The sequence below is a fragment of the Anolis sagrei genome, chromosome Y (assembly GCF_037176765.1).
Source record: "Anolis sagrei isolate rAnoSag1 chromosome Y, rAnoSag1.mat, whole genome shotgun sequence".
NCBI classification, from domain to species: domain Eukaryota; kingdom Metazoa; phylum Chordata; class Lepidosauria; order Squamata; family Dactyloidae; genus Anolis; species Anolis sagrei.
Window position 1 is genome coordinate 75,183,851 of NC_090035.1, and position 27,859 is coordinate 75,211,709.

Here is a 27,859-nt window from a genome sequence, read left to right on the forward strand (position 1 = left end):
TCCAGCCAAAGCAACGTGTAGGAGAGAACTATGGCAGCCATGTGCCCCTAAGAAACAAAGTTCGGGATCCTTCCCCTATCCCAGAACACACACACACAGCCAATTAGTGGATGTTACCAGACTCATTTCCTTTGCCATTTCCTCTTTCCTTGGGGATGCACACATTGACCTTGATGAGGCAAGGGTTCATCAGAGAAAAGGGGTACCTTACCTTGACCAGCATGAATTTCTGCATGGGTTCATACCATTGCAGCAGCACCACACCAGCCTCCAGTGCCCCACATAGATAGTGGCAGTTGCTTTGTGCATTCATGGCTGCGAGGAAAGGGCAAATAGGTCACACCTCTGAGGATGCGTGCCATATATGCAGGCAAAACGTCAGGAGAGGATGCTTCTAGAACATGGCCATATAGCCCGAAAAACCTACAACAACCCAAAGCGTTCATGTTTTTTCAAACTATAGTCTAGCCCCCCAGCAGTCTGGGGGGACATGAACTGGCCCTCTGTTTAAAAAAATTGACGACTCCTGATCTAGCACATTCGGAGTGGATATTTGGGTGGCCAAAAGAAAGCCAAAGGGATGCGGGAACTGCCCCTCCCTCTGCAGGTCTGGGTAGGAATAGCACTCACCTGTGCAACATTTCTGGCATCCTTTGGTATCTTGGATCTTTGTGGTGATGATGTTTTTCCTGAATGGCAGAGAAAAACACGATTAGCTAGGTGTATAGAGGGAAGATGCATGATGGGATGCCAGAGTGTCTTTTTGGTAACATGGTTTGAAAGCTGTGGTCCTGTTAGGACATGCATGGGCCAACGAATAGGTCCTTCAGGTGTTTTGGACTTCAACTCCCACAATTCCTAACAACCAGTAGAATGGGTTTACCTAGGTAACAGTCTGTGGGGAGAAATGGCCATCCCGGGCCGCTGGTCTCGTCTGCTCTGCTCATAGAGGCCCAGCAAACTGTGCGAGAAAAGCTGGGAGGACTTTCCTGAATGGGAGAAAAACAGGAGTCATTGGGAGAGACAGAGCAAGGGAAGAGTGCAGCTTAACAACAGCTTAACAACACCATATATACATATACACATACACACATATACATATACACATGCACACATTTGTATATATATGCACAAACACACAAATATACACACATACATATACATACACACATATACACATGCACAAACAAATATACATATATACACACACATATATATACACACATACACTCATATTCATATACACATGCACACATTCATATATATATATGCACAAACACAAATATACAAACATACATATACATAAACACATATATATACACACATGCACACATTCATATATATATATGCACAAACACACACAAATATACACACATACATATACATACACACATATATACACATGCACACACAAATATACATATATACACACATATATACATATACACATGCACACATTCATATATATATGCACAAACACACATAAATATACACATATACACACATACATATACATACACACATATATACACATGCACACACAAATATACATATATACACACATATACACATACATACACTCATATATACACAACATGCACACATATATACACACAAATATGCATACAGACAAGCACACACATATACACAATATGCATGTACACATATAAACACACACATATATATACACACACACATGCGCAAACACACATATATACACACACACACAACACATATACACAGACTGGGCCACAGCAACGTGTGGCAGGGGACGGCTAGTAATATAATATAATGTAATGTAATATATTGTATATACATATAATATTTATAATATTATAATGTAATACAATATAATACTAATAATAATATGATAATATAATTACATATTTTACATTACATGTAATATTACTAATAATATTACAATATAATGGTATAGTACAATATAGTAATATTTAATACTGATATTGTACTATGCTAATAATATAATATATTGTATGTGTGTGTATGTGTATATATATCTTGTAAGCCGCCCTGAGTCTCCTTCGGGGTGAGAAGGGCGGCATATAAATGTCGTCAATAATAAATAAATAAATGAATAATGGCTCATAGAGGATTGTTCCTTCATCCTGAGCCCCACTGCCTCTGTGTCCCACTTGAAAGGACAAATATACCGCCCAGCTCCCATTTCACAGAATACATGCAGTCAAGAAAATCAGCGTGCGATCAACATGGCAAATGTTATCAATGAAGAACACACAAACGAGGGAAAGAGGCAGCAGTTTGTTATTGCTTGAGTCTCCTGGGAAGATCTAGATTCCCCCTCCTCTTTAAAGGGACTACTGCCTATCACAGACAGACAAGGGCTGCTGGATGCAGAATAAAGCAGCCCCTTAATCTCAGCTCACTGCTATCTCAATGACTTCATGTATTAAATCTGATGCTCCCACCCTCCCATCCTCACACAAGTTTTTCCGATTCTCCTCTAATTCAGCCATCTATGTGTTTGTTTTTTATGAGGGCATCGAATGTTTCCCACTTTTTGTTTGGAAACTGCCCTGAGCCCCTCTGTGGAGATAGGGTGAGTTATAATTAAAGTTGTTGTTAAAGAGCTGCAAGACTAAGAACAAGCCATGAGCGTAAAGATGAAGATCCACCCAGAGGAAAAGTGTTCCTGCCATACATCAAGGGAACCACTGATCGCATAGGGAAGCTGATGAGGAAACACAACATACAAACAATCTACAAACCCACCAAGAAAATCCAACAAATGCTACGTTCAGCAAAGGACAAGAGGGATCCTCTCACCTCTGCAGGAGTCTACCGTGTACCATGCAGCTGTGGACAAGTCTACATAGGGACCACCAAACGCAGCATTGCCCAGACACGCATCAAGGAACATGAAAGGCACTGCAGACTACTCCAGCCAGAGAAGTCAGCCATAGCAGAGCACCTGATGAACCAGCCTGGACACAGCATATTATTTGAGAACACAGAAATGCTGGACCACACCAACAACTACCATGTCAGACTACACAGAGAAGCCATTGAAATACACAAGCATGTGGACAAATTCAACAGAAAGGAAGAGACCATGAAAATGAACAAAATCTGGCTACCAGTATTAAAAAACTCTAAAATTATAACAGCTAAACAACAGAGAGGAAAAAACCAGGCACAGATTAACACCTAACAGATTTTCCCAGGCTCAGGCAGGCCTTCAAATGCTAATGAAGGTGATCAGCTAAACATTCACACCTAACTGCAGCAGGGAAGAGCTCCTTGCCCCACCCCAGCCATTCCACAGATATATATAAACCCATTTTTCCTACTTCCAACAGACCTCACAACCTCTGAGGATGCTTGCCATAGATGCAGGCGGAACGTCAGGAGAAATGCCTCTAGAATATGGCTCTATAGCCCAAAAAACCCCACAAGAACCTAAAGTTGTTGTTGTTGTTTATTATTATTATTATTATTATTATTATTATTATTATTTTACGACACAAAAGCACAGTATGTCACAGCAAATGATATCTCTATGTTGGATTTCGTATCACAAAATCACAAGTCAAACACTTCCCAAGCATCTAGGACTGTGTGATGTATTTTTGAATTATTATTATTATTATTATTATTTTCCACTAATATAATAATCACACTTTATTTATATTCCGCCCTGTCTCCCCAAGGGAACTCAGGTTGAATCACAATACACATACACGGCAAACATTCAATGCCATTTTTGGACAGACAATACAGAAACAGACAGAACAGAAGGAGGGATGTTGTGTTGACCAACACCCAACTTTTTGGTGCCTTGGAAGGTTTGTGCTCGAAATCCAGCCACGGGGGAGGAGCGAGGTACTGTCGCTCCATCACAAAGAGCCATCAGGACTTCCTCCTCCCTTTTGGCCACCCAGTATTTTCTGATCTTTTTCTTTATCTATATAAATAAAAATGTAATGTTCGTTTGTGGGATTAACATAACTCAAAAACCACTGGACGAATCGTCACCAAATTTGGACACAATACACCTATCAGGCCAACAAGTGACCATCACTCATAAAAACACTGAAAAATACAGCAGAAGCAACTTTAAAGGCCAAAAAATAAAAAATGCATAACACCGCATGCACAAAACTACATATATACACATATACACAAATATATACACACAAAAAACACATATACACAGACTGGGCCACAACAACACATGGCAGGGAACAGCTAGTGGTGTCATAAAATACCTTCCCCATTTGTTTTAGCGGTACCTAATTTCTCTAATTACAGCACAAGCTGTTTTCGAACTGCTTAGGTCAACAGTAAGCTGGGCTTGACAGTCAGCAGCTCACGCCAACCCGGGGCTTCGAACTAGTAATTTTTGATTTGGTAGATCTCATCATTGCTGGTGATTTACCAGCTGTGCTATGTTACAGTAAGTTGCAACAGGATCAAGTATGTGTGTGTGTGTTAAAGAAAACCTTATACTGTTGATTATTATGTGCAGCTGCTAAGGTATGTCAACTAGTAAGTTTGGACCACAACCGGTGAGGTATAACTGTATGGGTTTTGGAATACAGTTTAGCTTTTTCTCTGAGGAGCCTTTGCTCAGGCATTTTGCTCAACCATTTCTTCTGCTCTCTCATTTGGATGAAGATCAAGAAGCCTTATTCTGTATTGCTTACAAGGACTGTGTAAGTTTGTTGCACTGCTGCAACATTTGCAACATTTCAAGTTTATGTAACATTTGCAACATTGCAAGTTTATGTTTTAACTCTGCTGATAAGAGGAAAGTTCTGTTCTTTTTCCTCTTGCCTGGGTGCAATGTTATTGTGTCTTCTGCATTGGACTTGACTGAAATACGCTTAGCGCAACATGCTAAACCCCGGCCCTGAATATGATCAACTCACCAGAAAGTGACATGAGGACATTCCCAATGCAGTATACCCATGTTGTGCGGCTGTGATAGAGCTTGAGGGAGGGAGGAATGAAGAGAAAGAAGTCAAAATCCCTACAAAATAATTTCGTAGATTTCTCTGTAATGGTTTCTGCCTCCTACCTCTCTTTCCCAAGGGAAGACTGCCAGGCTCATTCAGTGCAGACTCTCTTTAAGGCCGTGTTTCTCAACCTTCCTAATGCCATGACCCCTTAATACAGTGTTTCTCAACCTGGGGGTTGGGACCCCTGTGGGGGTCGCGAGGGGGTGTCAGAGGGGTCACCAAAGGCTATCAGAAAACATAGTATTTTCTGTTGGTCATGGGTTCTGTGTGGGAAGTTTGGTCCAATTCTATCGTTGCTGGGGTTCAGAATGTTATTTCATTGTAGGTGAACGATAAATCCCAGCAACTACAACTCCCAAATGTTAAGGTCTATTTTTCTCAAACTCCTCCAGTGTTCACATTTCAGCATATTGAGTATTCATGCCAAGTTTGGTCCAGATCCATCATTGTTTGAGTCCACAGTGCTCTCTGGATATAGGTGAACTACAACTCCCAAACTCAAGGTCAATACCCACCAAACCCTTCCAGTGTTTTCCATTGATCATGGGAGTTCTGTATGGTAAATTAGGTTCAAATCCATCGCTGGTGGAGTTCAGAATTCTGTTTGATTGTAGGTGAACTATAAATCCCAGCAACTACAACTCCCAAATTACAAAGTCAGCCCTCCCCCAACCCCGAGGGCTGAGAAAAGTGGTATATAAATAAAGTAAGTAAATAAATAATAAACCCCACTAGCATTTACATGTGGGTGCATTGGGTATTTGTGCCCAGTTTGGTCCAGTGAATGAAAATACATCTTGCATATCTGACATTTACATTATGATTTATAACAATAGTAAAATGACAAGTATCAAGTAGCAACAAAAACAATGTTATGGTTGGGGGTCACCACAACATGAGGGACTGTATTCAGGGGTCACGGCATTAGGAAGGTTGAGAACCACTGCCTTAATAAGAGTTCCTCATGTTGTGGTGACCCCCAACTATAACATTATTTTCGTTGCTTCTTCATAACTGTCATTTTGCTACTGTTATGAATCATAATGTAAATATCTGATCTGCAGGATGTATTTTCAATCACTGGGCCAAATTTGGCACAAATACCAGATATGCCCAAATTTGAATACTGGTGGGGTTGGAGGGTATTGATTTTATCATTTGGGAGTTGCAGTTGCAGGGACTTATAATTCACCTACAATCAAAGAGCATTCTGAACAAGATTGGTTTAATTCCATCAATGATGGAATTGAACCAATCTTGGCATACAAAACTCCCATGATCAACAGAACATACTGGAAGGGTTTGGTGGGCATTGACCTTGAGTTCTGGAGTTGTAGTCCACCTACATCCAGAGAGCAGCCAAACAATAATGGGGCTGGACCAAACTTGGCACAAATACTCAATATGCCTAAATGTGAACAGTGGTGGAATTTGGGGGGAAAAGACCTTAGAATCATAGAATCAAAGAGTTGGAAGAGACCTCATGGGCCATCCAGTCCAACCCCCTGCCAAGAAGCAGGAATATTGCATTCAAATCACCCCATCCAGCCTCTGTTTAAAAGCTTCCAAAGAAGGAGCCTCCGCCACACTCCGGGGCAGAGAGTTCCACTGCTGAACGGCTCTCACAGTCAGGAAGTTCTTCCTCATGTTCAGATAGAATCTCCTCTCTTGTAGTTTGAAGCCATTCTTTCGCGTCCTAGTCTCCAGGGAAGCAGAAAACAAGCTTGCTCCCTTCACATTTGGGAGCTGTAGTTGCTGGGATGTATAGTTCACCTACACTCAAAGAGCATTCTGAACTCCACCAACGACAGAATTGGGCGAAACATCCTACACAGATTCCCCATGACCAACAGAAAATACTGTGTTTTCTGTTGGTCTTCGGCGACCCCTCTGACACCCTCTCGCGACCCCCCTCAGGGGTCCCGATCCCCCAGGTTGAGAAATGCTGCTTTAAGGCCATTTTACAGACTCGGGTGAGCCCATTCTTCCCCCACTAAACTTGGGTGGGTTTTTCTCCTAGACCCCTTCATATTGCACCCATCTACCCCAAATTCATAATGAAACTATTTATTTTTTTATTTCGCGTATTTCTACCCTGCCCTTCTCAACCTCCGAGGGGGAACTCAGGGCGGCTTACAAAAGGCACAATTTGATGCCTACACAAACAATAAAAATAAAACATATATAAACAGCAGTTAAAACAATTATAAACATTTAAAACAATCAATTATATGTCACAATCAATAAAATCAATCTCATGCTCAACGTTCGTCAGCTCAGAATCCGTAAATTCATTCCACATTGTCAGTTCCTATCAATTCTAGTCGTCATTGCCCTTTATCTGTCTGCCAGGTTACCCAAACGCCTGGTCCCAAATCCATGTTTTTAATTTCCTTCTAAAAGAGAGGAGGGATGTCGATGACCTAATTTCTCCGGGGAGTGAATTCCACAGGTGAGGGACCACTACCGAGAAGGCCCTGCTCTTCGTCCCCACCAATCTCACTTGTGATAGAGGTGGGGCCGAGAGCAGGGCCTCCCCAGAAGATCTTAAACTCCGAGGCGGGACGTAGAGAGAGATGCGTTCGGACAGATACGCTGGGCCAGAGCCGTATAGATTATTTATATTTCGAAACAGCATGGAATCTAATCATACCCTTTATACACAAGATCAGATCCACAGACTTCACAGTAATGTAAGAGTTCCACCTAAAGTTAGAATTAATTTCCTGATTGTTTGTGTCCTTCATACACTTCGCATAGATCTATTGTTCTCACCAGTTCTAGGGTGGGCTCAAGCTCGCTCCGATTCAAGGCAAAGATCCCTTCTTCTGCACCCAGAATTAAATGCAGTTCTGTAAAGCAGGGAGGAAATACAGGTTGTGTTGGCAAGGGAAGTGGACATCACATTGGCCATTATTTTTGACTCAAATGACATTGGGTTGTTGTAGGTTTTTTTGGGCTATATGGCCATGTTCTAGAGGCATTCTCTCCTGACGTTTTGCCTGCATCTATGGCAAGCATCCGTCAGGAGAGAATGCCTCTAGACCATGGCCATATAGCCCTAAAAAACCTATAACAACCCAGTGATTCCGGCCATGAAAGCCTTCGACAATACATCAAAAGACATTATTTACTTATTTATTTATTTAAAGCATTTATATTCCACCCTTCTCACCCTTAAGGGGACTCAGGGCGGAGCACGACATATAAACAGCAAACTTTCAATGCCAAAACATACTAGACCATACACACATAAAAGTATTAAAAGCACTTATCTTGACGTTAAAATCCTCTAGTTAAAAGTGTCTCAACAACCATATCCAATTTGGTTGGCATACTAAGAGTTCCTATCACTGCCTCATTGCACAATCCCAAAGGCTCGGTCCCACAGAGACGTTTTTGTCATCTGTCTAAAGGACAAGAGGGAGGAGACTGACCTGATCTCATTAGGAAGAGAGTTCCATAGCCAAGGGGCAATCACTGAGAAGGCCCTGTCTCTCATCCCCACCAAACGCACCTGAGATGGTGGTGGGACTGAGAGCAGGGCCTCCCCAGAAGAGCTTAATCTCCGCGGTGGTTCATTAGAGTTGATTTCCAGGAGGTAGGCCAAATAAGTTTGGGAAGCACTACCTTAAATCAACAAAGAGCTTCCTAAGATCTACAGAGATACCTGAAGAAATACCTCAGCAAGCCAGAGTCCAAAAGTGGCAGGCTAAAACCCAGAACCTCCATCTATGGCTGACACCAAATGAGAGACTCCCTCCTGGACACACAGGAGACCAGGCAACCTGGAAGGTGCTGAACAGACTGCGCTCTGGCACCACGAGATGCAGAGCCAATCTTAAGAAATGGGGCCACAAAGTGGAGTCCATGACATGTGAGTGTAGAGAAGAGCAAACCACTGACCACCTGCTGCAATGCAATCTGAGCCCTGCCACATGCACAAGGGAGGATCTTCTTGCAGCAACACCAGAGGCACTCCAAGTGGCCAACTACTGGCCAAAGGACATTTAATATAATGACAAGTTTTTAAAACTTTGTGTTTTTTAAAATACATTACAACTGTACCCTTGGTTTGCTCCTGATACGATAAATAAATAAATAGAGGAAGACAATCTTGCCAAGAAAACAGCATGAAAAGTTTGCCTTGGAATCACCACAAGTCCAAAGTGATTTGAAGGTATACCAAAACAACAAGAAGTAGAGCAACATCTGTCCTGGGGAAAACGTCTCAAAACTGACTTTTCCCTCTTTGCCTTGCCTCCCCTTACCGTTGGTGTTTGGATGTGTCCAAGTAGTAGCTGAGGTGATGTGTAAAGGGCATTCATTAAACACCTTCTTGAACAGTGCTCGGTCCTACAAAGAGAGGAAGGCGACAGTCATACAAGGGAAGAGAGTGTCCAAGATGGACGCACCCAACCACCACCACCCTATTGTATTCACCACCACCATCTCATTATCTGACACCTTGCATTGTTACATAAATCGATAACTTGCAGATTGTGATGCTGATTTTGTTATGTGTTGTTTCTTGACTCTTAATCCATGATGTTCTGTTTTCACAGGAGACAATCTCATGCACACAAAATCGTTTTCTGCACAAAATCATTTTCTGCACAAAATACCTACATGAAATTTTTGTGCAGAATAAGTCCTAAACTGCAATCAATCTTTGAAATCTATGCAATTTGTAAATATTGCATAGCCTTCGCGAGATACTGCGACCGTACCTCGCGAAGGCTGATTTGGCCGTGGTGGTCCATGCCTTGGTGACCTCTAGATTGGACTATTGTAATGCGCTCTACGTGGGGCTGCCCTTGAAAATGGCTCGGAAATTTCAACTGGTCCAATGGGCAACTGGTGCTCCTTACAGAGAGAGGTCAACCCTTCTGTTCAAGGAGCTCCACTGGCTGCCGTTTATTTTCCGAGCCCAATTTAAGGTGCAGGTGCTTACCTACAAAGCCCTGAGCGGTTTGGGACCATCCTACCTGCGTAACTGCATTTATTATTATTATTATTATTATTATTATTATTATTATTATTATTAAGTTAATAATAATAATAATAATAATTTTTTTTGAGATGAGCCATTTCTAGATTAAAGAAGATCTCAATATTAGACCTCTTCTTCAGTCTAGTTAGCAAAAGGTTTTAAACACATGCTCTCCTTATGTTACTTTGTTGTTGTTCATTCGTTCAGTCGTCTCCGACTCTTCGTGACCTCATGGACCAGCCCACGCCAGTGCTCCCTGTCGGCCGTCACCACCCCCAGCTCCTTCAAGGTCAGTCCAGTCACTTCAAGGATGCCATCCATCCATCTTGCCCTTGGTCGGCCCCTCTTCCTTTTGCCTTCCACTTTCCCCAGCATCATTGTCTTCTCCAGGCTTTACTGTCTCCTCGTGATGTGGCCAAAGTACTTTAGCTTTGTCTCTAGTCTCCTTCCCTCCAATGAGGGAAGTCGGGCTATATTTCCTGGAGGATGGACTGGTTGGATCTTCTCGCAGTCCAAGGCACTCTCAGAACTTTCCTCCAGCACCACAGTTCAAAAGCATTGATCTTCCTTCGTTCAGCCTTCCCTAAGGTCCAGCTCTCACATCCATAGGTGACTACAGGGAATACCATGGCTTTGACTAGGAGGATCTTTGTTGCCAGTCTGATGTCTCTACTCTTCACTATTTTATCGAGACTGGACATTGCTCTCCTCCCTACATTTCTATGCAGACATAGAGTAGAAGGTTTGGGCTCCTTCGCTTTTGCAATCAGCAGAAAACCACAACTTACTGCAAATTTCTGTATAGAGTAGTCAAACAAACAAACCACAGCCTGTAACTTTGGAGACTATATTTGCAAAGTTGTCCTTGAAATAACCTGTTGGGCTACTGGAGTAAAATGCCCTTCTGTTGCTAGTTGATTTTGCTGATAAGGAAAGGATGCTCCCTTTCAGAACAGATGTGTGATAAATACAAATATGGATGCTCAATACACTCACTGCTTTCTCTTTCTTCTCCGGTTTGGGTGGAAGGATGGGCGGCTCTTCAGTTGGGGGAATGGGGCGCAATTCAGGGACTGAAAGGGACAAAGTAAGAAATGTCAGAATAGCGTTAGTAGCCCACAGAATGTCTCAGCCCCTTTTACTCTCAATGTGATAAAAACTCAAAAACTACACGAGTCTGTTGCTTTAAGTAGAAACAAAAAATATATTTCTATTCACTGTAGATCAAAAACACAAAGCAAAACAGAAGAATTGTTCTCACCAATATACAACACACAATATCTCCGGTGAGTCCTCTTCTTTACATGGGAATATGCAAACAAATACAGTCTCTCTACTTAGTGACCAGTAAAATGTCCTTATCTTGCCATATCCCCTGTTTGGGTATCAGCCAGCCCACCAACGACTTAAATCTAGAAATAGTTTTCTAAGATCTACAGAGACACTCGCTGGAACACCTCAGCAAGCGAGAGTCCAAAAGTGGCAGGCTCAAAACCAGAACCTCAACCAATGGCTGATACCCAATGAGAGACTCCCTCCTGGGCACACAGAAGACTGGAAGCCTTAGAAGGCGCTGAACAGACTGCACTCTGGCACCACGAGATGCAGAGCCAACCTCAAGAAATGGGCCACAAAGTGGAATCCATGACATGCGAGTGTGGAGAAGAGCAAACCACTGACCACCTGCTGCAATGCAATCTGAGCCCTGCCACATGCACAATGGAGGACCTTCTTGCAGCAACATCAGAAGCACTCCAAGTGGCCAGATACTGGTCAAAGGACATTTAATCAACTACCAAACTTGAAAATTTTGAGTTTTGTCTGTTTGTTTGTTTGTTTTGTTCTGTTAGAAATGTAATACAATTGACTGGTTGCCCTGACACAACAAATAAATATTTTGCCATAAACAAGCAGCTTCCTTGCCACTCCAAACAGCTTCAGTTTTCAGCTTCAAGACACTGCGTAACCGCTCCCAGCAACAGCCAAAGGTTTCTTCAGCTCAAGCAAGCCATCAAGCTAAACCAAATGCAAAGCTTGCAAATGCTCAAAGCTTGCAAACCTAGTACCTTGTTATATGCTGAAGCAGATAACACACCCAATTAACTTGTGGCAGTTGAAACAGAAAAGGTTCTGATCCTCCCTGTTACTTAGAGAAGGCCTGTTGTAAACCTCTAGTACAGTGGTTCTCAACCTGTGGGTCCCCAGATGTTTTGGCCTTCAACTCCCAGAAATCCTAACAGCTGGTAAACTGGCTGGGATTTCTGGGAGTTGTAGACCAAAACACCTGGGGACCCACAGCTTGAGAACCACTGCTCTAGTAGCAACAAGAAATCATGTCACCTCCCAAGGTATTGGTTCCTAGAACAATGCTAGCCCAGATTTATCACACCATTGACTCTAGATCTGTGATTCTCAACCTGTGGGTCCCAGATGTTTTGGCATTCAACTACCAGAAATCCTAACAGCTGGTAAACTAGCCGGGATTTATCGGAGTTGTAGGCCAGATCTGGCGACCCTCAGGTTGAGAACCACTGCTTTAGATCAAAGATAGTTTGGTGAAAGTATGATAGCTGGGACCCAGTGGCGGTAGTGTTACACTGGTTGCGTAACGCGGCTCTGAAATAGAGAAGGGAACACGTGTGCCAGAGACAGCACCACGTGCGCAAGAGACCACACGCAGTGAGAGACACAGCTATGACAGAGTCGACAAGGTAGTTCAGTAGAAAGGGGGGGGGGGGACAGCCAAGCATACTGATGTAGGCTATCTGGAGATATTCAAAAACGTTGCATTGGAAGGAAGGATAAAAAGGAGAGGAGAAATACAAGGAGTGGTGAAAAATGAATCAAATCCACTCACTCTTACATTACTTCACTGTTATCCTGTCCCACTTGCATTACATTACTTCATTGGGTCTATTACACTGAGGAATTACACTGCTTAGCCAGTATTGCACCACCTGACATCGGCCGGGAAGTGGCAGCCAATAGTGAAAGGACCAAGGCAGAGACATCTCCAGCTCATCCCCTATTTGGGTATCAGCCAGCACGTCAACGACTTAAATCTAGACATAGTTTTCTAAGATCTACAGAGACACTCGCTGGAACACCTCAGCAAGCGAGAGTCCAAAAGTGGTAGGCTCAAACCCAGAACCTCAACCAATGGCTGATACCAGATGAGAAACTCCCTCCTGGTCACACAGAAGACTGGGCGACTTGGAAGGCGCTGAACAGACTGCGCTCTGGCACCACAAGATGCAGAGACAACCTTCAGAAATGGGGCTACAAAATGGAATCCTCGACATGTGAGTGTGGAGAAGAGCAAACCACTGACCATCTGCTGCAATGCAACATGAGTCCAGCCACATGCACAATGGAGGACCTTCTTGCAGCAACACCAGAAGCACTCCAAGTGGCCAGATACTGGTCAAAGGACATTTAACCAACTACCAAACTCACAAGTTTTGTATTTTTCTGTTTGTTTGCTTTGTTCTGTTAGAAATGTAATATAATGGACTGGTCGCTCTGACACGACAAATAAATTGGGTCTATCATTGCGTCTATCACTTGGTGCGCTGTCTCACGCACGTGTTGCCTTCTCTAATTCAGAGCTGCGTTGCGCACTGGGTCCCAGCTATCATACTTTTACCGATATATGAGAATTACAACCCTGATCAATGTTTAACAACAATGGTACTTTTTCCGCTGCCTTTGGGGACATTGTACCTGATCTGGCAGAGATGTGGGATCCCTCGGCTGCCATTGGAGACATTAGTTGTGGAGGCCTGCTTGTGACAGGTCCACTGGAACATCTTCCCCGGAATATGGGCTTGGAAGGACACCTTGCGGCCGATCGCCCCGCCACTGTCTCATCTGATGTGGTCCGGAGTTTAGGCTGCAAACATGGAAACAGAGATGGTTCATTTCAAACAATGGTGAAACACTCCCATGCTTCTAAGACAGACATGGGCAAACTTCGGCTCTCCAGGCGTTTTGGACTTCAATTAATATATCTCACTTGGCTCCCAACAGTTACTTACTTTTGGAGGCAGTGGAGGCGGGACATTCACAGATAAAGATTCACTGGGAGGGAAAAGAGGTCAAAATCATGAATACATTGCCAGCCTTTCTCTCCAGACTAGCGTAACTTTTCCAGTAAAATGCCACATTGCAAAGAAAAGTATAAAATTGAAATAGCCCCCTCCCCACTTCTAAGGGAGCTCCCAGTGGCGCAGTGGGTTAAACCGCTGAAGTGCTTAACTTGATGACCGAAAGGTCACATTTTCGAATATGGGGAGCAGTGTGAGCTTCCGCTGTTAGCCCCAGCTTCTGCCAACCTAGCAGTTCGAAAACATGCAAATGTGAGTAGATCAATAGGTACCGCTCCAGCGGGAAGGTAACGGTGCTCTATGCAGTCATGCTGGCCAAATGACCTTGGAGGCGTCTATGGACAACACCAGCTCTTCGGATTAGAGATGGAAATGAGCACCAACCCCAGAGTCGGACACAACTGGACTTAATGTCAGGGGAAAACCTTAACCTTGACCTACCCACTTCCAGAGACAAAGTGGCAACGAGCCTCATCCCACACACCAACAAAAGAAAATCTGACCCTGAGATGCTGATCTTTGACTTGCCTGGAGGGGAAATTGTGTCTTCTGGGTCTATATTTATATATATATATTTTTTTTAAAAAAAAAATAGAAGAGTTACCTGCTTGCGTGACATCTGCTGGGGCTAGAAGACAGTAATGAAGATATGTCCCACGCCAAAAAAAAAAAAAAAAAGGAAAATAGGGATAAGCTGAGAGAATGAACTCAAGGAGACATCATTATAAAATAAATTTTCACGAAGAGTGAGTTAAGAGCCCCTGAGACATTTTACTATGAGGAGTACTTCCTCATTCTTCCGCACGCTGCTGGAAGGTTTTATGGTGTCGTAAATTAGTTAAATTAGCCTCCCCACGTAAAGTGGTACCTACATTTCCTACTTGACAGATGCAACTGTCTTTCGGGCTGCATAGGTCAACAGCAAGCTAGACTATTAATGGTCAGGAGCTCGCTCCAACCCGGGCTGGCTTCGAACTCATGACCTCCGATCAGTAGTGATTTAATGTAGCTGGGCACATGACCTCTCGGCCACAGCCAGATGAAACTGAAAGAATCTAATCTGTAGAGTCCCAGGAGGTTAAAAATAATTAAACTGAAGAGATTAGGCAGTGTTTTATGCCATCAAAGGGTGTGTTTATGACACATGGTAGAGCGGACTGGCTCTTTCCATGTCGCCACTTACATGTCCACGTCATCATAATCATTGTCCGAGTCTGTTGTCGCTTCTCTAAAAAGAAAGACAAAAACAGCAGACAACTATATTTAATGATTAGAGGTGGACAAAGTAAACTCTGGTTTAATGTGGGAGCACTTCATTTAAAAAGTCCATTGAGAACACTATAGGGGTTGCTGAGAGTTTTCCGAGCTGTCTGGCTATGTTCCAGAAACATTCTCTCCTGACGTTTCACCCACATTTGTGGCAAGCATCTCAGAGGGTGTGAGGTCTGTTGGAAACTAGGCAAGTGAGGTATATATATCTGTGGAATAATGTCCAGGGTGGGAGAAAGAACGCTTGTCTGTTGGAGACAAGTATGAATGTTGCAATTGGCACTGAATGGCCTTGCAGCTTCAAACAATCAGGGCCAGCTAAAACCTCCCAACCCAACAAAGGATTCCTCCAGACAGGAAGCAGACAGGCTTTGAAGCTGCAAGGCCATTTAATGCTAATCAAGGTGGCCAATTGCAACATTCACACCTGCCTCAAGCAGACAAGAGTTCTTTCTCCCAACCTGGACATTATTCCACAGATATATAAACCTCACTTGCTTAATTTCCAACAGACCTCACAAGCTCTGAGGATGCCTGCCACAGATGTGGGCAAAACGTCAGGAGACGTTTCTGGAACATAGCCATACAGCCCGGAAAACTCACAGCAACCCAGTGATTCCGGCCATGAAAGCCTTCGACAACACAAAGTAAACTCTATTGCAGTTCAGAATTGGGGTTGATTCGTGTCCCATATAAGATTAAAAAAATCCCCAAGAAGGGTGTCTGTATTCCTAATGTTATGAACCACAGGTAATTCAAAACGATCTTGACAGATTAGAGAGATGGGCCAAAACTAACAAAATGAAGTTCAACAGTGACAAATGCAAGATACTCCACTTTGGCAGGAAAAACGAAATGCAAAGATACAAAATGGGGGACAATGCCTGGCTCGGGAGCAGTACGTGTGAAAAAGATCCTGGAGTCCTCGTGGACAACAAGTTAAACATGAGCCAACAATGTGATGTGGCGGCAAAAAAAGCCAATGGGAATTTGGCCTGCCTCAATAGGAGCCTAGTGTCTAGATCTAGGGAAGTCATGCTACCCCTCTATTCTGTTTTGGTTAGACCACACCTGGAATATTGTGTCCAATTCTGAGCACCACAATTCAAGAGAGATATTGACAAGCTGGAATGTGTCCAGAGGAGAGCAACTAAAATGACCAAGGGTCTGGAGAACAAGCCCTATGAGGAGTGGCTTAAGGAGCTGGGCATGTTTAGCCTGAAGAAGAGAAGGCTGAGAGGAGATATGATAGCCATGTATAAATATGTGAGAGGAAGCCACAGGGAGGAGGGAGCAAGCTTGTTTTCTGCTTCCCTGGAGACTAGGACGTGGAACAATGGCTTCAAACTACAAGAAAGGAGATTCCATCTGAACATGAGGAAGAACTTCCTGACTGTGAGAGCTGTTCAGCAGTGGAACTCTCTGCCATGGAGTGTGGTGGAGGCTCCTTCTTTGGAAGCTTTTAAACAGAGGCTGGATGGCCATCTGTCAGGGGTGATTTGAATGCAATATTCCTGCTTCTTGGCAGGGGGTTGGACTGGATGGCCCAGGAGGTCTCTTCCAACTCTTTGATTCTATGATTCTAATTTTCTACATACCCACAGTACTATATAGCCCACACACAGAGATAAATGAATTTACAATAAATATAATTGAAAATTATGGCTAGATATTGCCCCCCTCCACCCCAGAGCAGCATGGATAAAACTCATTCTGCATCTGGGAATCACTAGCTAATTACCGAAAGGTCTAATTACACATTTTGAGAGCACTGACAACGGCAAATGTTCTCATTCAAGAGACCTATCTGGTGGTTGTTAAGGTGAGCTAGCACGGAGATGAGGCTCTCTCCAAGGACCCTTACCTGCTGCTGAATGGAGAGCTGTAGAGGTCGCTGCCAGTCCCATAACCAGGGTCTGTGGAGCTTTCCTGCAGCCAGAAAGCAATAATAGCAATAATAATAATAATAATAATAATAATAATAATAATAATAAAATAAAACAAAATAAAAGTAGGAGAAGGAGAAAGAGAGTAAGGGAAAATCCATTACTAGAGAAGCATCTGGGCCTTGAGGAACTAGGTTCTTGTGGGTTTTTTTGGGCTATATGGCCATGTTCTAGAGGCATTTTCTCCTGACGTTTCGCCTGCATCTATGGCAAGCATCTTCAGAGGTAGCATCCTCACCTCACTACCTCTGAGGATGCTTGCCATAGATGCAGGCGAAACGTCAGGAGAAAATGCCTCTAGAACATGGCCATATAGCCCGAAAAAACCCACAAGAACCTAGTGATTCCAGCCATGAAAGCCTTCGACAATACCTTGAGGAACTGTTTACCTGCTTTTGTTCCAAAGGAAAAGCCATAGTGATAACAGTGTTATTAGCTGAAGGTGACCAATGGTTACCTACTGGTTGAGGGAGGTTGCTCTAGCTCAGTGGTTCTCAAGCTTGCTAATGCTGTGACCCCTTAATGCAGTTCCCTATGTTGTGGTGACCCCCAACCATAATATTGTTTTACGTGTCATTTTACTACTGTCATAAATCATAATGTAAATATCCGATATGCAGGTTGGATTTTCATTCACTGGACTAAATTGAGCACAAATACCCAACATGCCCAAATGTGAATGCTAGTGGGGTTGGGGAGAGGATTGATTTTGTAATTTGGGAGTTGTAGTTGCTGGGATTTATAGTACACCTATAATCAAAGAGCATTCTGAACTTCATCAGCCATGGATTAAAACCGAATTTGGCACACAGAACTCCCATGACCAACAGAAAACACTGGAAGGGTTTGGTGGGCATTGACCTTGAGTTTGGGAGTTTTAGTTCATCTATATCCAGAGGAGTGCTATGGATCTGGATCAAACTTGGCACGAATACTCAATATGCCCAAATGCGAACACTGGTGGAGTCTGGGGAAAATAGGCCTTGATATTTGGGAGTTGTAGTTGTTGGGATTTATAGTTCACCTACAATCAAAGAGCATTCTGAACTTGACCAACAATAGAATTGGGTCAAACTTCCCACACAGAATCCCAATGACCAACAGAAAATACTATGTTTTCTGATGGTCTTTGGTGACCCCTTTGACACCCGCTCACAACCCCTCAGGGGTCCCGACCCCCAAATTGAGAAACACTGCTCTAGCTCCTATCTAGAGAGTTGAAGTCCAAAACACCTGGAGGGCCGAAGTTTGCCCACGCCTTTCCTAGAGTCTAGCATTTGATACCAGGGCACTTTCGATGTACTATTGTATATACTGTAAACCTCTCCTATAGTTTTGACACCCCCCCCCCCTAAAAAACAGGGTCATGTGCAGGAAACACAGGGCATGCCTAGTGATCTTCAACATGGAATTTTCTTCATCCTCAGTGAAATATCATTCTTGGGTTTCTTTGGAGGGATATATGGAAAATATAAAACTTCTGAAACTCTCTGGTATGCAACAGCTCTCTGAATCCCATTGCTTTCCATTTACTACATTTATACATATACTAGCCGTCCACTGCCACACATTGCTGTGGCCACATGGGGGTTCTGTGTGGGAGGTTTGCCCAATTCTATCATTGGTGGGGTTCAGAATGCTCTTTGACTGTAGGTGAACTATAAATCCCAGCAACTACAACTCCCAAATGTCAAGATTCTGTTTCCCCCAAACTCCACCAGTGTTCACATTTGGGCATATTGAGTATTCTTGTAGAGTTTGGTCCAGATCCATCATTGTTTGAGTCCACAGTTATCTTTGGATGTAGGTGAACTACAACTCCAAAACCAAAGGACATTGCCCACCAAACCCTTCCAGTATTTTCTGTTGGTCATGGGAGTTCTGTGTGCCAAATTTGGTTCAATTCCATTGTTGGTGGAGTTCAGAATGCTCTTTGATTGTAAGTGAACTATAAATCCCAGCAACTACAACTCCCAAATGACAAAATCATTTTTTTAGTGATGGTCACTCATTGGATTGTAAGGTGTATTGTGTCCAAATTTGGTGTCAATTCGTCCAGTGGTTTTTGAGTTAAGTTAATCCCACAAACGAACATTACATTTTATTTATATATATTATTATAAACTAAAGGGCCCGCTGGTGGAGCAGCAGGTTAAACCGTTGAGCTGCTGAACTTGCTGACCAAAAGGTTGGCAGTTCAAATCCGGGGAGTGGGGTGAGCTCCTGCTTTTAGCCCCAGCTTCTACTAACTTAGCCATTTGAAAGCATGCAAATGTGAGTAGATCAATAGGTACTACTTCTGCAGTAACTGCATTCTATGCAGTCATGCTGGCCACATGACCTAGGAGGTGTCTACGGACAACGCCGGCTCTTCAACTTAGAAATGAAGATGAGAACCACCCTCCAGAGTTGAACACAACTAGACTTAACTTCAGAGGAAATGTTTACCTTTATTATAAGCTGAAGCTACACCGCAGATTGAGCAATATTGCAAAATTTGAGAATGCAGAGGAATCATACAGAAGGACAAGACCAGTGCAGGTCCATACTTTTTTCTGCTTTCCCGTGTGTTTGGCAGGTGGGCGTGCAAACAGGGTGTGTGAAAGGCACATTTAATTAACAAACTCCTTTCACGTGACCCCGCCTGTGCGCCCACCTGCCAAACAGGCAGGAAGGTGTCCCACGGCCGCGGCAGAAAAAAAGAAGGGGCCGATGCAGGACGAGTGAGGTCCAACTTGAAAAGCGCCTCCCACCCACTCTGTGCAGGGGCCAGCAAGGCCAAGGGCTGCAAAGCTCCCTTTCCCCCGGAGCCCAGACAAGGAAAGGCAACACTTAGCGAGAGCGCCCCTTGGGGATTGGCGCTCTACACAAATGCGTTATTCGCCTAATGCTTCAGCCACCCTTTGACAAAACACAAGTATAAATTATCAATCCAGCAACCTCCTTGCTGCAGTGGGAGCAGAACGAAGAGGTTGAGGAGAGGAAGGTACAGGAGCACCATGTCAGGAAGAAATGAGAAGGCAAGGAAATACCGTGAAATTTGGAGACTCTAGACTCCGCCGGTTTCTGCGATCAAGGCCAAAATGATGAGCTGCAATGAGATTAGAAGAAAGGGGTTCATAACAGTCCCTGTGACTCCGCTTTCAAAGAGAGATAGATTCTAGAGTGTCTTATGATAACAGGAAAGGCAATAAAGAGAAAGGCTGATTTCATTTAAGACGGGCAGCTACAAAAACTTGGGCAAGAAACAAGAGTGGGGAGAGAACAGGCCAGGCATACCTTGGGGTTCAATATACCCAGGAGAGGATACAGCTTGTCGTTGGCTGGAACGAATTCTTCGAGGAACAGGAGGAGGGGGCTAAAAGGAAGAAATAATACTTTACTAAAGGAGGAATGTGTTGACCCGTGTTATTGTCCATTGGTGCTCTCTTCTGATTTTGGAGGATCCTGTCATCCTGATTTTGGAGGATCCTGTCATTCTACTTTTCCAGCTGCTTTTTAAATGTCCAGGTTTCTATCTCTTCTAACTACTCCACTCACTCCCATCCTGGATTACTTCAACTTCTACAAACTTGAGTACAGGCACCCGCCAAGTCGGTTTTGTAGATTTGTTCTTAAGTTGAACTTGTTTGTAAGTAAGAACAGGTATATTTTTAAGTGTAACTCCAGCCAATCTCTCTCTCTATATATATTGTTTTATTTGCTTATTGCTTTGTTGTTTTACTTATGTGTTGTTGGGTTTGGCCTCATGTAAGATGCCCCGAGTCCCCTTGGGGAGATGGTGGCGGGGTATAAATAAAGTATTATATTATTATTATTATTATTATTATTATTATTATTATTATTATTATGGCTGTTAATGTTTTTTCCAGCAATTTTAACCCTAGCCATGCATTCATCAAGCACCACACGTCTCATAATGTATTCTGCATACAAGTTGAATAGGTTGGGTGAGAGTATACAACCCTGTCGTACGCCTTTCCCAATCATGTATGGCTTTCCCTACATATATGGAAATAGGCTTCCCCTACATATATAGACCAAACAAACAACAAACAACAACCTTTATTACGGTCCATAGACCCATCAGTAAAAACATAAAACATAGAAATCAAACATAATGACAAAGTTCAATGTATTGTCGAAGGCTTTCACGGCCTTCATACGAAAGCTGACTGGCACATCCTGGGGATCACAACCAGATACAGTGAAGACATCTGCCCTTGCGCTATACTACTCTGCTGCTGAGTATGCATGCCCAGTGTGGAACACATCTCACCACGCTAAAACAGTGGATGTGGCTCTTAATGAGACATGCCACATTATCACGGGGTGTCTGCGCCCTACACCACTGGAGAAGCTACACTGTTTAGCCAGTATTGCATTACCTGACATCCGCCGGGAAATAGCAGCCAATAGTGAAAGGACCAAGGCAGTGACATCTCTGGCCCACACCCTGTTTGGGTATCAGCCAACACGCCAACAACTTAAATGAAGAAATAGTTTTCTAAGATCTACAGAGACACTCGCTGGAACACCTCAGCAAGCGAGAATCCAAAACTGCCAGGCTGAAACCCAGAACCTCAATCCATGTCTGATGCCAAATGAGAGACTCCCTCCTGGGCAGGCAGAAGACTGGGCAACTTGGAAGGCGCTGAACAGACTGCGCTTTGGATCCACGAGATGCAGAGCCAACCTTAGGAAATGGGGCCACAAAGTGGAATCCACGACATGCGAGTGTTGAGAAGAACAAACTACAGACCACCTGCTGCAATGCAACCTGAGCCCTGCCACATGCACAATGGAGACCTTCTTGCGGCAACACCAGAGGCACTCCAAGTGGCCAGATACTGGTCAAAGGACATTTAATAGAATACCAAGTCTGCAAACTTTGTGTTTTATTTATTTGTTTGTTTGTTTTTTAATGCAATACAACTGTTTTGGTTCGTTCCTGAAATGATAAATAAAGAAATAATACGGCCAGAATCACTGGGTTGTTGTAGGTTTTTCTGGCTGTATGGCCATGTTCTAGAAGCATTCCCTTCTGACATTTCGCCTGCATCTATGGCAGGCATTTTCAAAGGTTATGAGGTCTGCTGGAAACTAGGAAAATTGGGTTTATATATCTGTGGAATGTCCAGGGTGGGAGAAAGATAAGAGGGATCCTCTCGCCTCTGCAGGAGTCTACCGTATACCATGCAACTGTGGACAAGTCTACAGAGGGACCACCGAACACAGCATTGCCCAAACACAAATCAAGGAACAGGAAAGGCACTGCAGACTACTTCAACCAGAGAAATCAGCCATAGCAGAGCACCTGATGAACCAACCTGGACACAGCATATTATTGGAGAACACAGAAATGCTGGACCACTCTCACAACCACCATGTCAGACTACACAGAGAAGCCATTGAAATCCACAAGCATGAGTACAATTTCAACAGAAAGGAAGAAATCATGAAAATGAACAAAATCTACCAGTTTAAAAAAAACTCTAAAATGATAAGAGTAAATAAAGAACAACACTCAAACACATTGGGACTCCAGACAAGAAACAATCAAGGACAGCTGATCATCTATCAACTAAGGATTCCCCCAAGCAGTAAATAAAGAACAACACTCAAACACAGAGGAACTCCAGACAAGAAACAATCAAGGACAGCTAATCACCTCTCAACTAAGGATTCCCCCAGGCAGTAACAAGCCACACCAAAAAAAGCTCAGGCCATCAAATGCTAATCAAGGTGGTCAACTGAAACATTCACACCTAGCTCCAACAGACAAGAGTTCTTTCTCCCACCCTGGACAATATTCCACAGATATATAAACCCAATTTTCCTAGTTTTCAACAGACCTTACAACCACTGAGGATGCCTGCCACAGATGCAGGTGAAACGTCAGGAGAGAATGCTTCTAGGCCATACATACTGAAAAACCTACAACAACCCAATACAAGTTCCTTCACCCATCTCCTTTCTCAAATCTCAGTTTATCAGCTCTCACCTCTTGTTCCTCTTCTTCTGTCTCACATCGGCAGGTGGAGAGTTTGTCAGGATCGCGTAGCTTCTCAAGTAGATCAAGGGTCAGGTTGCGGCCGAGGCCTTGCTGGGCAACAAACTGATGCTGAGGAAAGAAGGGATCAACTGGAAGTGACTAGATTCTGACCTGGTGACAGAGCCACATGAGATGCTACGGTGATAGTGGTGAGTTCTCTTCCCAGCAAATGCTGAAGAGGCAAGCCATAAAACTGAAAATGTTGCTTGTCACTTGAGCATGGCAAGAGAAACATGAAAGAAAGATCTCCACTGATTGCGGCTTGCACATTTATTTCTTGTTTATTTATTTATTTCCTTTATGTATTGTTGAAGGCTTTCATGGCCAGAATCACTGGTTTGTTTTGAGTTTTCCAGGCTTTATGGCCGTGCTGGAGAAGCATTCTCTCCTGACGTTTCACCTGCATCTATGGCAGGCATCTTCAGAGGTTGTGAGGTCTAATAATAATAATGATGATGGTAATAATAATAATAATTATAATAATAATACACTTTATTTGTATTCCGCTCTATCTCCCCAAGGGGACTCAGAGCAGATTACAGTATACAAATATATATGTAAACATTCAATGCCTTATGTTGACCTCACAACCTCTAAGGATGCCTGTCATAGATGCAGGGAAAGGTCAGGAGAGAATGCTTCTGAAACATGGTCATACAGCCCAGAAAACTCACAAGCCAGTATTTCCTTTATATTTATCCCACCGTTCCCCAGATATAGGGACTCAAGACAGCTAACAATAAATATAAAAGAATGTCCATAAAACAAAGCCAATATAGAAAAATATAAATATAAAATATAAAATTCCATCTGAACATCAGGAAGAACTTCCTGACTGTGAGAGCCGTTCAGCAGTGGAACTCTCTGCCCCGGAGTGTGGTGGAGGCTCCTTCTTTGGAAGCTTTTAAACAGAGGCTGGATGGCCATCTGTCAAGGGTGATTTGAATGCAATATTCCTGCTTCTTGGCAGGGGGTTGGACTGGATGGCCCATGAGGTCTCTTCCAACTCTTTGATTCTATGATTCTATGTGCATTTTGACTTTTTTTTTCAATCTCCGCATTCTAAAGAAAATGGGGTAGTTCACAAACAGGAGGCAAACCAACCAAATTTTTAATTCAGAGCAGTTTAAGAACCATTGCCCCCTAATTATGCCTACAAAGAGGTGGCCAGACCCACAGGACTTAGGGGACAGTGCCGGCCAGAAGATGGCATTTCCCCAACCATCCTGGTATGGGTTGTTGTAGGTTTTTTCGGGCTATATGGCCATGTTCTAGAGGCATTCTCTCCTGACGTTTCTCCTGCATCTATGGCAAGCATCCTCAGTCTGAGACCTCACAACCTCTGAGGATGCTTGCCATAGATGCAGGCAAAACGTCAGGAGAGAATGCCTCTAGAACATGGCCATATAGCCCAAAAAAACCTACAACAACCCAGTGATTCCGGCCATGAAAACCTTCAACAATACATCCTGGCATGGGTTGTCTGATGAGTAGAGGCAGAAAGGAGAGAGATTCTGATACTCACAGTAAGCATCTTGGAGGCACTGGGTCTCTTCTTGGGGTTCTTGGTTAGTGTCACCTTGACAAAGTTGTGGAAAGCTGGTGTCCTGTGGGAACAGTAGGTTCATTAGGTTCTTGTGGGTTTTTTCGGGCTATAGGGCCATGTTCTAGAGGCATTTCTCCTGACGTTTCGCCTGCATCTATGGCAAGCATCCTCAGAGGTAGTGAGGTCTGTAGGTTCATTGGTAGGGAGACCTACAAACCACTCTAAACACCTTCGCAGAAGCATACGAGAAGCTCGTCCTGTCATTGAACACTGAGAAAACCAAAGTGCATTTCCAGCAGTCACCAGCCAATCCCTCTCCAATGCCAGAAATACAGCTTAATAGTATAACATTAGAAAATGTTGACCATTTCCGCTCCCTTGGAAGCCAACTCTCCACAAAATTCAACATTTGAGAGTGATGACCTTGGTTTTGGGAGATGTAGTTCACCTGCATCCCAAGAGCACCCGAGAGCACCCAACCTAGCTGATGACTGATCTGGACCACACTTGGTACCCTGACCCACCTGGCTGGGTTTGGGGGTAATTACCCAAGGAATCTGGGAGTTATAGTTCACTCATATCCAGACAGCACTGAACCCAGTCGATGACATATCTGGACCAAACTTGGCACAGAGACCCAACATGGTCAACTGTGCATACAGGCCTGGTTTGAGGAGGACTGACCCACGATTCTGGGAATTGTAGTTCCTCCATATCGTTATATATTTTCTAATGGGAGCATTAACAAAAAACAAAATTACATTCTGGCTTTTTCCTAATAAATAGTGTTACTAATTAACTAAATGATATTACCTAACATCCCAAAACAAACAATGCCTTAAAAAAAAAACCGGGCACCGCCAGGTACCCAAGCTAGTTGGCTATAAAATTCAAGCTGTATGTATAAATAAGGTATATAGGAAACAGAGATACATTTCATGTTTAAATTTGGGTTCCATCTCCAAGATGGGATTCCAAAATTTTCCCCATAATCCCAAACATTTCTGGTTCTAAGCTTTGGGAAGAGGGATACTCAACCTATTATCATCATCAATAATAATGACAACCCAATTTACTCTTTCTATAGCCCTGGATAAACTTCAACATTTGCCCGTGATAAAAACAATGACTCCAAAACCCATTCGACAGAAGGCCAACTCATTAGCGGGGCTCACCACCGGCCTTTCTCCTTGAGCTTCGGAGACTGGTAGCCACTCTTTGTCATCAAGACCAAGACCCTGGAAGGCAGGAGAAAGAGGCAAAGTAGTCAACACATGTACTGCTGAGCAGCCTCCACGCCATGTAACTCTACCACGCTAACCATTTAAACATTCTACATTACATACAGACAAAATAGAGCTGCGTAATTCATATAAAGACTACGGATTTATGCCACTTCCTCTATTTTACATGATGTCAACAAATTGTAAGGTAAGACTTTGGACCTTTCCAAATAGCCCTATATCCCAGGACATCAAGGCAGAAAATCCCACATTTTCTGCATTGAACTGGTATATATGGCAGTGTAGACTCAGATAACCCAGTTCAAAGCAGATATTGTGGGATTTTCTGCCTTGATATTCTGGGATATAGGGCCCAAAGATTAAAGCCCCTTCTTCAACCACCAGAGGTTATATTTCACCTGCAATATGCCAACTTTGGACATCCCCGCAAGCTTTCAAAGCTTGGAACCCACTGAGGAGATTTACATGCCATTGCTATTGGCAGTCTCCAATCCAAGGAATAACATGGAATATAAATCAAATATTGTCCTGACTTGCCCTCCAAAAACAGCATTTGGCCAATGTTGAAAATAAAAGAAAAATTGGTTGTTGTAGGTTTTTTCAGGCTATATGGCCATGTTCTAGAGGCATTCTCTCCTGACGTTTTGCCTGCATCTATGGCAAGCATTCTCAGAGGTAGTGAGGTGAAAAGAAAAATGCTTTACTTCAGCAAACACAAAGGATAAGTAACTGCAATTGAAAAGTGCAAAGAAAACAAGGAAGTCTTAATCCAGACACAAATTAAAGTCTCTTACAAAGCCCCAAAAGAAACATCAGTCTTCCATCAAGCAGCAGGAAATGAACTGAGTCCTTAGTAACAGGCACAAAGCAGATTCCATTGGAGTGAAAACTTTGAGTCCCCTCAGGGGTGAGAAAGGCAGTATATGTCCAGAGGAATGTGTCCAGAGGAGGGCGACTAAAATGATCAAGGGTCTGGAGAACAAGCCCTATGAGGACTGGCTTAAAGAGCCTGAAGAAGAGGAGAAGGCTGAGAGGAGATATGATAGCCATGTATAAATATGTGAGAGGAAGTCACAGGGAGGAGGGAGCAAGCTTGTTTTCTGCTTCCCTGGAGACTAGGACGCAGAAAAATGGCTTCAAACTACAAGAAAGGAGATTCCATCTGAACATTAAGAAGAACTTCCTGACAGTGAGAGCTGTTCAACAGTGGAACTCTCTGCCCCAGAGTGTGATGGAGGCTCCTTCTTTGGAGGCTTTTAAACAGATGGCCACCTGTCAGGGGTGCTTTGAATGCAATTTTCCTGCTTCTTGGAAGGGGGTTGGACTGGATGGCCCATGAGGTCTCTTCCAACTCTATGATTCTACAATTCTACACTGCTCTTAGATGGGCAAAGCAACAGCAAGGAGTGAATAACTTTTCTGCAAAACAACCTACCGTAAAGGGTGTGTATCAAACAGAGGAGGCTGAAGCTCTGCCAACTCAATGGCCGTGATCCCCACTGACCACACATCACACAGTTCATTATATCCTCCCTTGAGCTCCACCGCTGCCACTTCTGGAGCCATCCTGAAACAGTGAGAAAATGTCCTTGGTGAAGTGCCCTCAACCCAACACATCTTATGAAAAATGCATGCCTTCCATTGTGTCCTATAGGATCTCTATAAGCTCTCAGGACATGACAGAAGGTATATGTGGTGGG

The 27,859-nt window shown here is 43.4% G+C and overlaps 1 protein-coding gene across 1 annotated transcript in view; it reads right to left on the reverse strand.

Moving 5' to 3' along the window:
• The window catches only part of LOC132780558 (mitogen-activated protein kinase kinase kinase kinase 1), a 68,743-nt gene that overhangs the window by 7,032 nt on the left and 33,852 nt on the right, over window positions 1-27,859 (reverse strand). The window contains exons 9-26 of the mRNA XM_067462476.1: window positions 27,595-27,726; window positions 26,091-26,153; window positions 24,895-24,976; window positions 23,319-23,438; window positions 20,594-20,672; window positions 20,347-20,405; window positions 17,233-17,297; window positions 15,283-15,327; window positions 14,704-14,727; window positions 14,031-14,073; window positions 13,717-13,885; window positions 10,990-11,066; window positions 9,272-9,356; window positions 7,776-7,852; window positions 4,911-4,971; window positions 884-989; window positions 631-689; window positions 212-315 (exon numbers count right to left, since the gene is read on the reverse strand). Of these exons, the coding sequence (XP_067318577.1) occupies window positions 212-315; window positions 631-689; window positions 884-989; window positions 4,911-4,971; window positions 7,776-7,852; window positions 9,272-9,356; window positions 10,990-11,066; window positions 13,717-13,885; window positions 14,031-14,073; window positions 14,704-14,727; window positions 15,283-15,327; window positions 17,233-17,297; window positions 20,347-20,405; window positions 20,594-20,672; window positions 23,319-23,438; window positions 24,895-24,976; window positions 26,091-26,153; window positions 27,595-27,726 (1,450 nt within the window). The remainder of the gene's footprint in view (window positions 1-211; window positions 316-630; window positions 690-883; window positions 990-4,910; window positions 4,972-7,775; window positions 7,853-9,271; window positions 9,357-10,989; window positions 11,067-13,716; window positions 13,886-14,030; window positions 14,074-14,703; window positions 14,728-15,282; window positions 15,328-17,232; window positions 17,298-20,346; window positions 20,406-20,593; window positions 20,673-23,318; window positions 23,439-24,894; window positions 24,977-26,090; window positions 26,154-27,594; window positions 27,727-27,859) is intronic.